Raw genomic sequence first — 15,851 nt, 5'->3', positions numbered from 1 at the left:
CCTGGGGACTGGCCTAGACTTGAATCAGGGGGCGTTGGGTTTTCACATTTTCTCTGTTCCATCTGAAATGCAGAGGAGACAGCCTTTGAATCCAACACGACACCCCTAAAGAGAGGAATCTCTCCCTGTCTCTCTGCTCACTTTGGCCTGCTGCTGCTAAGTCGCTTCAGTCATGTCTGACTCTGTGCAACCCCATAGACGGCAGCCCACCAGGCTCCCCCGTCCCTCGGATTCTCCAGGCAATAACACTGGAGTGGGTTGCCATTTCCTTCTCCAATGCATGAAAGTGAAAAGTGAAAGGGAAGTCGCTCAGGTCTGAGCTGAAAGCAAAACAAAAAAATCAAACAAAAACCCCCCAGACACTTCAAATTCACTCTGACCTTGAGCTTGGCCTGAACCAGCGGGGACCAGGGATGCTAGCGGGTGAAGGGATCAGACTGGCATCTGTTAAGCCTCCTGTGTTGGCAGACAGGTTCTTTACCACTAGCGTCACCTGGAAAGCACCTGTTGTTGTTCCTTTTACCATATAATTTTTTTAAGTTGATATGTTATATTTTTGTTTTTATTCATTTCAAGCCATTTTATTTCATTTTCTTTCTTTCTTTCTTTTTTTTTGCTGTGTGGCATGTGGGATCTTAGTTCCCTGACCAGGGATCTGACCTGAATCCCCAGCAGTGAAATTTGTGGAGACTTAACCACTGGACCGCCAGGGAAGTCCTTGTACTAGACCACCAGGGAGGTCCTCGCCCGAGAGCTTTGAAGGTCCAGTTAGCCTTCTTTTTCCTGAGGCAGCAGGGGGCACAGATAGCTCTCCAGGGATGATACAAAGGGAGGAGTGGTTGCAACTTGTTACACAAAGTGTGAAACCATCTGGTTACAACTGGACTCAAATAGTCTCGGATTTTTCCAAGTGGGATGTCCTGGGCAGTGGGGGTGGGAGGCAAAGAGCTCTAGAGGAAACGCAGTGTGGGACCAGGAGCCTGTCCCCTGCTGGTAGGAAGATTCTGTTTTGGGATGGTGAGGAGAGAGAAGACAAAGAAAAGGTGGCAGAGGGCTTTCAGTGGGGAGAGTGGGAAGCAAGCACCTCTTAAAAACCTGGAGGCGGCCATCGTGTCTGTACAGTTCAGACCTGGGGGGTGGAATCTGATTCACTGTGCCTTCGCTGAGTCAGTTGATCCTGGTGGACCTCGGTCTTCCCAGGAAGACACAGAGGAGTCCCACCCCACCAGCAGAACATTTGACAGAATTCTCGGCAGCCTAATAATCACCAGGCGGGGTCCCCGTCCTCTCTCCTCTCTTTATCCCATCGGGTCTAGCATGTCTCCAGCCCAGTGAACGGAGTGCCTGTTCGCGTCATGCTTCACAGAGTCACCCCACCGACTGGTATTACCTTAGATCCACGATTGCAAGCTGACCACGTGATTCTGCCTCCCACTCTTTTTTCTTGATGAATTCACTCTTACTCTGCCCAACCAGAGTTTCAAACCTGCACATCTTTAAAACTCCTTAAGTTGCAGTCATGTTATAAAGAAGATCTAGGACAGTGGTTCTCCAAAGGGATTTTTTTGTTCTCTGGGAGACATATGGCAGTATCTGGAGATGTTTGTTGTTTGTCACAAGGAGGGAGAGAAGGGTGATACTGCAGGAATCTGGTGGGAGAATTCTGAGGCCAGAGAGGCTGCTCAGCATTGTATGGAGCTCCCAATAGTAGTGACCTGGTCCAAAATGTCGATAGTGTCACAGTTAAGAAATCCTGATTCTGGGTGTCATAGACTGAAGTGTCCCCTCCCTCTTTTGTAAGTGGAAACCCTAGTCCCCCAGTATAACTGTGTTCAGAGACAGGGCCTTTAAAGAGGTAATTAAGGTTCTATGAGGTTATCAGAACAGGGCTCCAATCTGCTATGACTGGTGTCATCTGACCATATAAGATGGGGACGAGACATGGAGAGGTGCGGCCACGGAGGAAAGGTCACTCGAGGACACAGTGAGAAAGCAGTGTCTGCAAGGCAAGGAGAGCGGCCTCAGGAGACACCAAACTTGCTGACACCTTGATCTAGGACTTCCTGCCTCCAGCACTCTGACAGAAGACATTTCTGTTGTTTAAGTCACCCAGTCTGTGTTCTTGTACTATGGCTGCCCTATACACTGTAATTTACTTTTTGCAACAACCTAGGAAAGTAGGCAGATCACATAGCATTGAGCGGGTGGCCTTAGAGTGAGTTTCTGTACCTCTCTGACTCTTCATCCCTCATCTTTCAGCTGGGACTCGTCATGCTCATCATTTGGGATGTCATGAGGTTTAAACAGTTAACACAGGTAAAGGGTCAGTAAGGAAGCAGAGGCCACTCACGTGCTACTGGACAAAAACCCCTTGTGGGTGGAGACCTTGCCATTTAGTTGTGTGGTGACAGCATCTGGAAGTTTCTGGCATATCACAGGCACATCTTAGATGTGTGTTGATTTTTTTTAATTTATTTATTTATTTTTTTTTAATTTTTTTAATTTTTATTTTTTTATTAATATTTTTTTAAATTTTATTTTATTTTTAAACTTTACATAATTGTATTAGTTTTGCCAAATATCAAAATGAATCCACCACAGGTATACATGTGTTCCCCATCCTGAACCCTCCTCCCTCCTCCCTCCCCATACCATCCCTCTGGGTCATCCCAGTGCACCAGCCCCAAGCATCCAGTATCGTGCATCGAACCTGGACTGGCATCTCGTTTCATACATGATATTTTACATGTTTCAATGCCATTCTCCCAAATCTTCCCACCCTCTCCCTCTCCCACAGAGTCCATAAGACTGATCTATACATCAGTGTCTCTTTTGCTGTCTCGTACACAGGGTTATTGTTACCCTCTTTCTAAATTCCATATATATGCGTTAGTATACTGTATTGGTGTTTTTCCTTCTGGCTTACTTCACTCTGTATAATAGACTCCAGTTTCATCCACCTCATTAGAACTGATTCAAATGTATTCTTTTTAATGGCTGAGTAATACTCCACTGTGTATATGTACCATAGCTTTCTTATCCATTCATCTGCTGATGGACATCTAGGTTGCTTCCATGTCCTGGCTATTATAAACAGTGCTGCGATTTTTTTTTAATTGGGTATAATTGCTTTACAATATTGTATTGGTTTCCACGGTACAATGAAGTGAATCAGCTATTGTTATTCAGTCGCTAAGTCTCATCTGGCTGTGCATTTCCATGGACTTAGTACACCAGGCTCCTTTGTCTTTTGGTATCTCCTGGAGTTTGCTCAAACTCCTGTCCATTGAGTCAGTGATGCTACCTAATCCTCTCATCCTTTTGCCATCCTCTTCTCCTTCTGCCCTCAATCTTTCCCAGCATCAGGGTCTTTTCCAGTAAGTTGGCTCTTCACATCAGGTGGCCAAAGTATTGGAGCTTCAGCTTCAGCATCAGTCCTTCTGATGACTATTCAGGATTGATTTCCTTTAGAATTGACTGGTTTGATCTCCTTGCAGTCCAAAGGACTGTTAAGAGTCTTCTTCACAGTTTGAAAGCATCAGTTTTTAGGCATTCAGCCTTCTTTATGGTCCAACTCTCACATCCGTACATGACTCCTGGAAAAACCATTATCAGCTACATGTATGCATACATCTCCTCCCTACTGAACCTCCCTTCCACCACCCCCATCCCACTCATCTAGGTGATCACAGAGTGCTGTGCTATACAGCAAGTTCCCACTAGCTGTCTCTTTTACACATGGTAATGTGTGTATGTCAATCCTTATGTTGATTTAATCAATGGCATTTTAGGTCCCCATTTAAAAGCTGTTTTTTAAGCTTTCTTTCTGTACCAGATCCTGCAGGCATAGCTGTGAACTCTGCCATCACAGCCTCTACCTTCAAACTTATAGTCCAGTGGAGGAAGAGAAATAGCAATTGATAAAAAACAAGGTTAATACGATTTCAGATAACTGGAAGTATTCTGATGGATATCAGTTGAGTGTTGTAATGAGGAATTGGCGGGGGACGCTGCTTTGGATAGTGTTTTGAAAAATTATCCAAAGAAGCGATTTTTACTCTGTTTTTTTTTTTTTTGTTTGTTTGCTGATATAGGTGTGTTTTATTGGTGACATAAATTCTTTAAGAGATATTGCTCTTATGAAGTGATATTCCAAAATGGGGAATAACTGTTAGTACAATCTTCTCTTGATTTATCTACTGTATCTATCTGTCTATATATATGTACACACACACACACACACACACACACATATATATATACTGGTATAATACATTCCAGGAAAACTCAGTATCTCTTAAAAAACCATTGTACATGTAAAGCAGTCAGATTCTAGGCCTTTAAAGCTGTAAACAGGGTTTTCACCTCTGGGAATGTCCAGTGGGATGGTCTAAAGTTGTGAAGGGTGCCAGACCACCACTGGCTGTGCAGGAGAATCCCAGATATTTCAAGGTGTTTAGTCAAATTCTTATCAGTGGCTCAGATGGTTAAAAAAAAAAAAATCTGCCTGCAGTGTGGGAGACCCAGGTTCAATCCCTAGAGAAGGGAATGACAACCCACTTCAGTATTCTTGCCGGGAGAACTCCATGGACAGAGGAGCCTGGTAGGCTACAGTCCATGGGGTCACAAAGAGTCAGACATGATTGAGTGACTAAAACTTTCATGTTCACTTTTGATCAAATTCTAGTAAAACCCTACAGTCATTGTGATAAACAGTACCTCCCACTCCCCAATTTCCAAAATAGCTTCTAAAAGGCAATATGGCCCCCGTTGTGAGCCAGAGTTTTGAGGGTCTGCAGTGGCCTCCTGATCTCCTAGCCAGTTGTTATTCTTGCTCTTGGGGTCTTTGACATTGTTAACCAACCCTCCCTGGCTCCCAATTCTCTCTTGGCTTCCATGCCCACACCCCTTGGGGTTTTCCCCTCTTCTTCCCCCATCTCTTCTCATCTCTCCTTAGCTTCTTGCTCTCCACCTGCCCATCCATGTAGATACAACCTTGATCTCTTCTTTTTTCCTCTTCATGTTCTTCTTTGATGAAAACTTGAACACATCTTCCTGGCATCTTGCACCCAAAGTGCTGTTCTTATGCTTTTTTTGGCTGATTTCCCCAACTGCCACGTGGACCTGGTTAAGTGAGCTCTGAGTTAAACATGTCTAGAATTCAACTGGTCAACTTCCTCTAAAACTTCTTATTGCTTTTGTCATAACTGTTGCGTTCAGAGCAACATCATCCACTCACACATCCTAGACATGGCAGCTGTCTTAACCTCTCTTTGTCACTCCCACATCCAGTTGGTTAATCTGTTTTCTCAAGTCTCAGGGAGTGATTGGAACTGAATATTCTGGATCAAGTCCTGCAAAGATCAGATCACTGGGGATGAAAAACAGTGCCCCGGAAGAGGCTACTCTTATCCCACCCTTCTGATCTTCAATTTTATTTTATTTTAAATTCTGCACTAACCTAATTGTTCTAGACCTTGGGCATACTGCCCTGAGCTAATTTGTTTGCCCGAATTAATTACCAGCAGAGGGTGGCAGTCTCATTTTCATAGAATCCTTCTGTTTTGGAAGAGATGCCTTTTTCTTCAAACAGTCCGATTTAGGTACTTTGACAGTGCAAAGGGTGTCTTGACATTTCCATAAAGACTTTTAAATGTTACCTTCTCTAAAGAAACAGTTTTAGAATGTGAAATCTTTATTTTTTTTTTCCCCCAAGGAAGAAAAACATCACCAGCTTAATTATCTCTGTAAAATAACTTCCTCATTTGCTCTTCATGTTGCTAGTGGAAAAAGATGATGATACTGTTTTCAAAAAACAAAAACAATTCTGGAGGATTTCAAGAAATTTTCTTTTGATTTTCACCTGTATAAATAATACCACAATTCAGAGGTCAAAGATGCTTGTAGGATTATGTGTTATCCTTGCAAGTTGATTTTTGAAAGATCTGCTGGGAGGGCAAATACGAGCAGAAAGATGCTGCTGGTGGTCGTTACTCCACACTGAGAAGAAGGCAAAAGAGACAACTCTTTAGATGTGTAAGTTCTAAAAACTGTGATAAAAAATCAGATACTATGAAATCTATCCTATTAAACAGAACTTTAAGTGCCCAGTGCAGTATTGTTACCTACATACTCATTGTATAGCAGAGTTCTGGAACATTTTCATTTTGCATAACTGAAACTCTATATTCTTTCCGCTGCAACTCCCTGTTTCCCCTCTCCTCCACCCCAGCAACTATCATTCTCTTCTACCCCTTTGAGTCTGACTACTTTAGATTCCACATTTGAGTGGAATCATGAAGGGTTTTTCCTTCTGTGACTGGTTTATTCTACTTAGCACATGGCCTCATGGTTCATCCATGTTGTAACATATGACAGGATTTCCTTCTTTTTCAAGACTGGATAGTATTTCGCTGTATGTATATATGGGGTCACATTTCCTGTAACCATTCACTTGTTGATGCACATTTAGGTTGTTTCTGCCTCTCGGCTATCGTGAAGCATGCCACACTGAACATGGCAATGCAAATGTATCTGCAAGATCTTATTTTCAACTCTTCTGAATAAATAACTAGAAGTGAAGTTATAGATATATGGTAATTCTATTTTTCATCTTTGAGGAATCTCTGTATTTTTTGTTTTATGTAGCAACTGCAGTCTTTTACGTTCCCACTAACAGTGTATGAGAGTTCCCATTTTTCCGCATCCTTGACAACACTTGTTATTTTCTGTTTTGCTTTGTTTTCTCATGGCCAGCTTAACTGGGATGAGGTGATACTTCTTTTGATTTTCACTTCCCCGATGATTAGTGATGTTGAACACTTTTTTGTATACCTGTTGGCCATGTATCTTACACAGTTCACCAAAAACAACACAAACTGAATTAAAGACTTAAACCTAAGAACCCGAAACTATAAAGCTCCTGAAAGAAAACTTAGGGGGAAACCTTCATAAAATTGATCTTGGCATTGATTTTTGGATATGAGACCAAAAGTGTAGGCACCAAAAGCAAACATAAAGTAGGACTATATCAAACTGAATGCTTCTATTCAGCAAAGGGAGTCAACAGAGTCAACAGAGTCAAAGGCAGACTTCAGAGTGGGAGAAACTGTTTGCACAGTCTATCTTTAATAAATTGTTAAACTTTTTACAAAACTCTTGTAAAAAGAAAGATTTTCTGTTGAATGTAGATCAGAAATCTAAATTCATGACTTGTGCTATAAGCGATCAGAGACTAAAGATTTTGGACTTTCCAAGCCACATGGAGCTACTCAATCTATCATTGTATGAAATCAGCCATAGACAATATGTATGTGGATGGGTGTGACTGTGTCTCAGTAAAACATCATTTATAAAAACAGGGATGAATTTGGCCTGTGGACCACAATTTGCTGATCCTTAATCTAGAGCTGGGTTTCTGCGTCTGTCTCTTTCACTGTTAGGCTGGGTGGGTTTTTGTTGGGGGCTGTTCTGTGCATTATAGGATGGTTTGCAGGATCCTTAGACCAGAAGCCAAAAGTAATCCCCTCCTATCCACCCTTGTTGTGACAACTCAAAATATCTCCAAACATTGCCAGATATCTTCTGAGGGGAAAAATTGCTGTTGGTTGAGAAACTCTGATCTAGATGATTAAAATGGTCTGATAAAGGGTAATAAGAAATATTTCTGTAAAGCTGCAAGAAGCCTGGAGAGATAGAAGAATGGAAATCCATAGGGTATTTGTCTCAGGGAGGTCAAGGTCCCCTTAAAGGAGCCACTATCACTGTCGAAAGATGGAAAAGAATTCAAAAAGGTCTGAAATGGCAACTTACTTGAAAGTTCAGTTCAGTTCAGTTGCTCAGTTGTGTCTGACTCTTTGCGACCCCATGAATTGCAGCATGCCAGGCCTCCCTGTCCATCACCAACTCCCGGAATTCACTCAAACTCACGTCCATCGAGTCGATGATGCCATCCAGCCATCTCATCCTCTGTTGTCCCCTTTTCCTCCTGGCCCCAATCCCTCCCAGCATCAGAGTCTTTTCCAATGAATCAACTCTTCGCATCAGGTGGCCAAAGTACTGGAGTTTCAGCTTTAGCATCATTCCTTCCAAAGAACACCCAGGACTGATCTCCTTTAGAATGGACTGGCTGGATCTCCTCGCAGTCCAAGGGACTCTCAAGAGTCTTCTCCAACACCACAGTTCAAAAGCATCAATTCTTTGGTGCTCAGCTTTCTTCACAGTCCAACTCTCATATCCATACATGACCACTGGAAAAACCATAGCCTTGACTAGACGGATCTTTGTTGGCAAAGTAATGTCTCTGCTTTTCAATATGCTATCTAGGTTGGTCATAACTTTCCTTCCAAGGAGTAAGCGTCTTTTAATTTCATGGCCGCAATCACCATCTGCAGTGATTTAGGAGCCCAGAAAAATAAAGTCTGACACTGTTTCCCCATCTATTTCCCATGAAATGATGGGACCAGATGCCATGATCTTCGTTTTCTGAATGTTGAGCTTTAAGCTAACTTTTTCACTCTCCTCTTTCACTTTCATCAAGAGGCTTTTTAGTTCCTCTTCACTTTCTGCCATAGGGGTGGTGTCATCTGCATATCTGAGGTTATTGATATTTCTCCTGGCAATCTTGATTCCAGCTTGTGCTTCCTCCAGCCCAGCGTTTCTCGTGATGTACTCTGCATATAAGTTAAATAAGCAGGGTGACAATATATAGCCTTGACATACTCCTTTTCCTATTTGGAACCAGTCTGTTGTTCCATGTCCAGTTCTAATTATTGCTTCCTGACCTGCATACAGGTTTCTCTAGAGGCAGGTCAGGTGGTCTGGTATTCCCATCTCTTTCAGAATTTTCCAGTTTATTGTGATCCATACAGTCAAAGGCTTTGGCATAGTCAATAAAGCAGAAATAGATGTTTTTCTGGAACTCTCTTGCTTTTTTGATGATCCAGTGGATGTTGGCAATTTGATCTCTGGTTCCTCTGCCTCTTCTAAAACCACCTTGAACATCTGGAAGTTCACGGTTCACACATTGCTGAAGCCTGGCTTGGAGAGTTTTGAGCATTACTTTACTAGCGTGTGAGATGAGTGCAATTGTGCGGTAGTTTGAGCATTCTTTGGCATTGCCTTTCTTTGGGATTGGAATGAAAACTGCCCTTTTCCAGTCCTGTGGCCACTGCTGACTTTTCCAAATTTGTTGGCATATTGAGTGCAGCACTTTCACAACGTCATTTTTCAGAATTTGAAATAGCTCAACTGGAATTCCATCACCTCCACTAGCTTTGTTCATGGTGATGCTTTCTAAGGCCCACTTGACTTCACATTCCAGGATGTCTGGCTCTAGGTGAGTGATCACACCATCGTGATTATCTGGGTCGTGAAGCTCTTTTTTGTACAGTTCTTCTGTGTATTCTTGCCACCTCTTCTTAATATCTTCTGCTTCTGTTAGGTCCATACCATTTCTGTCCTTTATTGAGCCCATCTTTGCATGAAATGTTCCCTTGGTATCTTTAATTTTCTGAAGAGATCTCTAGTCTTTCCCATTCTGTTGTTTTCCTCTATTTCTTTGCATTGATCGCTGAGGAAGGCTTTCTTATCTCTTCTTGCTATTCTTTGGAACTCTGCATTCAGATGCTTATATCTTTCCCTTTCTCCTTTGCTTTTCGCTTCTCTTCTTTTCACAGCTATTTGTAAGGCCTCCCCAGACAGCCATTTTGCTTTTTTGCATTTCTTTTCCATGGGGATGGTCTTGATCCCTGTCCCCTGTACAATGTCACAAAAAGTGCTCCATAAATAATGCAAATGTCAGCTTAACCTACTTTAGTGATAGGCACCAAAAACAGAACAATTCAACACATTCGCCTGTGCTAACGGGATAGTCTGAGCTCCAGGGCTGGCTCTGAGCTGCTGGAAACGAGCTGGAGGTTCCAGTGCCCACTTGAGCAAGCATTTATTTTTTCTGCTTATCTGAATTCAGAACCAACACAGGCAGAGTGATTTCTGAAAGTGCTCACATGTTTCTCTTTGTTTAGACAGGGCCAGACAAAAAATGGCCTGGTTTCACTGCACATTGGCAAGAACACATGTTTTTAAAAGTTAAAAACAGCCTAATACTCGTGAGTGAATCTCAAAGAATGTTGTGTTCTTGTCCGTTAGAATAAACACCTGTTTTGCAAAAAAAGAGGGTAAGAGCCATCTTTCTTGAGAAATTGTTGATTTCTTTTTCTTCGTTGCTGTTATTCTATTTTTAACAGTTAAAAACTTTAAGCACAGAGTCCCATATTATAATTTAGATATTTGTCATTTTAAATAAACAAAAAATCACCCCACATTTCATTAGGAAGTTCAGTTAAGCCCTTGTTAGCTGAGCTTCGTTCTTGACTTGAAAAATAAAGGAAATTATGGATCCTTTTCTTCTGGAATAAAACTCTCTCTAGCTAGGTCTATTTTTCTAATTGATTGGAGGAAATATGGAGTCCACATCCTTGAAAGGAGCTGTTTGGCTGTTAAGTCCTGTACCTAGTGCTACCTCCTGCGTGATCACAGCAGATGCATTCCATAGCCTATGTCTCCTGGTCACAGTACCAGTGGACGTGACATAATGGGGTCATTTGTGGATCATGGCAGTGGTTGGGCTCATGACAAAAAGTGGTAAGAACAGATTCTTCATAACCTTCCTGGAAATCTATATTTCAGTGTATCCCGAGAGACCCAGCTCCTTCAGTCCCATCTATTTGTGCCTGACTTTCCCTTGAACACCCACTGCCTTCCTGGCAGGCTGACCCAGGGTGCGTTTAGATGGTCTGGTTTGACGTCAGATCTTTCCTTCCGTCCCTCAGGCTATCATGGCCTCTACTGTGAGGAGGAGTACGACGAGTGTGTCTCCGCCCCGTGCCTGAACGCTGCCACCTGCAGGGACCTCGTCAATGGCTACGAGTGCGTGTGCCTGGCAGAGTACAAAGGTGAGCATTGCGGGGTGGACGTGTGCCAGCGTGGCTCTCCGTGACGTCATGAATTTCTCCACGCATGCGTGTAGCCCTCTGACTGGAGCGTGAAACTGTTTAGAATAAGAATCAAATGCTGGCAGTGGAATGATTTATGGGGGCCAAGGAGAGCAGTGTGCACATCCCTGGTTTCCTCTTGGTAAACTGAAGCATCTTTCTCCTGTCCTTTTCTTCTTCTCATCCTTCTTCTCTTCTGCTCTCTTATGTAAAAAACTGAGGACAAAAAGGAATGTGAAATGGACTCTCAGGCTCAGGTCAGAGGATGCAGCTGTGGCACTGGGGGAGGAGAGCATCTGCTCTGAAGTGCTCTCTGGGCAAGGAGACGGTGCTGTGCTTTTCAGTGGGAGGAGGCGGGTGGAGTCTCACACGTTGGCAGAAAAAATTCATTCTCGTTAAATGAGTCGTTAAAGGGGAGGCAAGTGTTAGTTCATTTGAGTGAACTTGTGTCAAAGTCACTCTGGAAAAACGGCGGATGTTGATGAAGAGTTTATAACGTTCTCAGGCGGTGGTGGTGGTGAAGACTCCTCCTGTTTGTGTCGGAAACTCAAGAGACACAGCTTCCATCCCTGGGTTGAGAAAACCCCCTGGAGAAGGACATGGCAATCCATTCTAGTATTCTTGCCTCCATAATTCTTGCCATGGACAGAGGAGCCTGGTGGGCTACAGTCCATGGGTCACGAGAGTTGGACACAACTGAGTGACTAACATTGTCACTTTTTTTTTTAATCGCATCCAAACCCTTTTCTGCTTCCCTGGTGGCTCAGATGGTAAAGAATCTCCCTGCAGTGAGGGAGACCTGGGTTCCATCCCTGGGTCAGGAAGATCCCCTGGAGAAGGAAATGGCCACCCACTCCAGTATTCTTGCCTAGAAAATTCCATGGACAGAAGAGCCTGGCGGGTTACAGTGGTCCATGGGTTTGCAAAGAGTTAAATACGACTCAACAGCTAACACACACACACCCTGTTCTAAGTCTTTACATGGGTAAACTCATAAAAAAGACCTGAGAGTAACTCAAGAGGACGTAGTGTCAGTCTTCAGAAGCCCCTCCATCTGCCTCCCCTGTGGGCTCACTGGTGTGGCTTCATTGGAGCCTCAGCACCCTCAGCCAGCACTGTGTCAGGGGCCTGGTCATCAGCTGCTCTGCATGTGTTTCTCTAAGTCATGACTTCAGCGCTGGTGTAGACTTTTGTAATACCTTTGAGGGCTCTATTTAAATCCATTTCACGTAACCTTTTGCTCACACCACAGCCTGCTTGATACCATTGATCTGCTAGTGACCTTGCTTTGTAGCTGATGTTGCTTCTCTTTGGATGGACCCACATTTATTTAGAGGTCTTTCTGATGAGCCTTGAAGGTTTGTGGGGCACATAGATGAACCTGATCTAGCCCCTGGGTGGAAGGGCTGAAGATGGACCCCATCTTTTCTGTATGTTCAGCAGATCTGATGTTTTTCGTGGAGTATGATGCCCACTTAGAGCTGAACTCTGCCAACTCCCATGAGGACAGGCGTTCTGGCTTCATCTACATGGACAGGTGTTCTGGCTTCATTCATATGGATTTAAGTTCTAGGTGGATCTCAGTATCAGGAAATAGGACATCTTCTCAAGTCTGTAAAGAATAAAAGAGCAATGAACTTGGAGACCTAGGTAGCTCGACCTCACTGTGCCGTTGGCATACAGATGACCCTGGATAAACCTCTTCAACTGACTTGAGATTGAGAGATTTTGAGATTCTTCATGACAACATTAGTAGTGGTAGATGTGCTTCAAAAATTTAAATCCCAGAATTCTTTAGTTTATGATAGAATTTTATAGAGTAAGTTTCATCTTTATAAATGACAAAATTATTAATGGGGTGTACTCCAAATTTGCTTCTTGTGTTCCTGGCTTGGAAGCAGTGCTCATGATATCATGACCAAGAAATAAAAAGTGAAATTGTGTATGATGACCTGCTAGTGACTCCACAAATTCATGGACTGTGAGCCTGGCTTTTTTAATTTTTTTAATCCATTTTTCTCAGTGGGTGTTCCCAAATTTTGCTGCTTCTCTCAAGCCTTATATTAAATCACTCATTCACCTTCATGGAATGAAAAAGAGCTTATCATTTAGAGACATTTTTAAATTTCCCTAGTTTTCCACATCCTACAGCAGTGGTTCTCAAACTTGAGCATGTGTTAGAATCTGCTGGTGAACTTCCTAAAACTTAGTCTGCTGGGCCCCAACCCTTGAGTTCCTGATTCAATATATCTGGGGTTACAGTGAAGATGTGAAGATTGCTCAGTCGTGTCCGACTCTTTGTGACCCCATGGACTGTAGCCTACCAGGCTCCTCTGTCCATGGGATTTTCCAGGCAATAGTACTGGAGTGGATTGCCATTTCCTTCTCCAGGGAACTTCCCGACCCAGGGATTGAACCCGGGTCTCCCACGTTGTAGACAGACGCTTAACTGTCTGAGCCACCAAGGAAGTCCCATATCTGGGGTAGGGTCCAATAATTTGAATTTCTGGTAAGTTCTCAGATGATACCGATATGCTGATTCTTGCTGCCCTTTGAGAAGCCCCACCCTACAACTCATCTGCAATCACAACTGCTCAAATTTTATTGTCCTCCCTATTAACTGTCAAGTGCTCCCCATTCTGCTCAAGGCTAATCCTTCCGTATATGTTCCTCATTCCACCCCTTCTATTTTTATGTGACCTTCCTCCATCAGTTACAGATGCTCTGCCCTGGATGACTCAAGAGGATAGAGTTGACTTGAGATGACTCAAGATCCTGGAGGGGATCTCAGTTGCATTTGAGGGTGTGGGTTTTCAAGAAAAGGGTGCAGTGCCAGGAGCCTTTATGTACCACAGGGTTAGGATATAGAGTTCTTGGGAGAACAGAGGACTCAAAGACCAGCTGAGCCATAAAGACCCCTCAGCTTATAGAGAGGAAATACGTACTATGGCATGTGACCCTATGAGACAAAGGGCTCCCTATCTCATGGATCCTGGCTGTTCTTTAAAAGGACTGCTGGACTTCCTTGGTGGTCCAGTGGTTAAGAATCCACCTGCCAATGCAGGGGACTCAGGTTCCATCCCTGGTCCAGGAAGGTTCCATATGCCACAGAGCAACTAAGCCCATATGCCACAACTACTGAAGCCCACGCAATCTAGAGCCTGAGTGCCACAGCAAGAGAAGCCACCACCATGAGAAGCCCTCACACCGCAACTACAGGAAGTCCACAGGTAGCAATGTAGACCTGGTGCAGCCAAAAATAAATAAAAATAATCGCTAATTTAAAAAAAAAGAAGACTGCAGGTAGACTGAGCTGGTCCTTGTGTGTACGTGTGAGTGTGTATTTGAAAAAGAGAAATAAAGAGAATGGGCCCCTGCTCACACCTGGAGAACCTTGAAAAGCACAAACTGGGAAGCCTCTGCCCCTCGTAGACAGGGCTGGCTTGACTGGCCTGTCCAGCACTGGAGGAGAATCTCCAGTATCATCTCTCTCATTGCCAACCTCAAGCCTGGCCAGTCCAGGGAGCCTGTACCAGCAACTCGATGAGGGAAAAAGTATCTAGGAAGTAAAAACAAAATTGCAGCAAAACCCACAACTCTAAACACTCAAAAAGGGAAGTGAAAAACCTAAGGTATGTCCCTCAAAATTGAATTTAGGTCTGGAAAAGCAAAAGGAGGAACTATGTCATGGTAGAAGTAAAAATATGAGGAAATGGAAACCGTGAGTGAAAAGACATGAAATATGGAGAAAAGATCCAAGAGATAATGTTTCATCTGAATGATGGATGCTGGGGAAGAAGAAAGAAGACACAGAAATAAAACCGGAAACAAACAGCTACTAGAAGGAGAAGGCTATGAGATAAATAAAACTGAAATTTTCACGTAGAATCAGCTTACAGAGTGCCAGAGGATTAATGAAGGAGATGATATATAATTTGTGATTTCCTGGTAGTTTCCAAATCCAAGACTACAGAGAATATTTTTTGCAAGATTCTTCATAGGGAGTACAAGTTACACTCAAAAGAAAGGCAAATCAGCATTGAACTGCTCTTCTCTAAAATGAAGCTGGTGGTCCAGTGCTTAAGAATCTGCCTTCCAGTGCAGGAGGCATGGGTTCAATCCCTGGTTGGGGACCTAAGATCCCACATGCCTCAGGGTAACTAAGCCCTCGTACTGCAACTACTGAGCCCATGTGCTCTGGAGCCTGTGTCCCCAACTAGAGACGTGTGTGTGCTGTAATGAAGATCCTGTGTGCTGCAACGGGACCTGATGCCACAAAATAAATCAATATTTAAAAAAATAAAATGAGACTAAACAGTGAAGAGTGTTTTATATTTTTCATAGAAAAAGTCTGGTAGTTAAAGGTTCATTTATATTTGAGGGATAAAGAAAGACATTTTCTACACTTAAGGAACCCCATGTACCCTCTCTAAGAAAATTATTTTACAAGGTATACTCATCAAATTGGAACTAAATCAGAACAAAGATAACCAGATAGGGGGCAATAGACAATAAGAGGAAGGAGATTGAGCAGACTTCTTTACTTATGGTGATAAACCTAAATAGATGGCCTCGCAGCACTGTTTATAATAGCCAGGACATGGAAGCAACCTAGATGCCCATCAGCAGATGAATGGATAAGAAAGCTGTGGTACATATAAACAATGGAGTATTACTCAGCCATTAAAAAGAATACATTTGAATCAGTTCTAATGAGATGGATGAAACTGGAACCTATTATACAGAGTGAAGTAAGCCAGAAAGAAAACACCAATACAGTATACTAACGCATATATATGGAATTTAGAAAGATGGTAACAATAACCCTGTGTACGAGACAGCAAAAGAGACACCGAT

General features: G+C 43.0%; 1 protein-coding gene across 1 annotated transcript in view; it reads left to right on the top strand.

The window, feature by feature from the left end:
* DNER (delta/notch like EGF repeat containing) overlaps window positions 1-15,851 on the top strand; it is a 390,362-nt gene that overhangs the window by 325,439 nt on the left and 49,072 nt on the right. Inside the window, exon 9 of the mRNA XM_061387371.1 lies at window positions 10,833-10,955. Coding sequence (XP_061243355.1) covers window positions 10,833-10,955 — 123 coding nt within the window. The remainder of the gene's footprint in view (window positions 1-10,832; window positions 10,956-15,851) is intronic.

Source organism: Bos javanicus, chromosome 2 (genome assembly GCF_032452875.1).
Source record: "Bos javanicus breed banteng chromosome 2, ARS-OSU_banteng_1.0, whole genome shotgun sequence".
In the NCBI taxonomy this organism is placed as follows: domain Eukaryota; kingdom Metazoa; phylum Chordata; class Mammalia; order Artiodactyla; family Bovidae; genus Bos; species Bos javanicus.
Note: the sequence above shows the minus strand (reverse complement) of the source record. Positions and strands in the feature narration are given on the sequence as shown.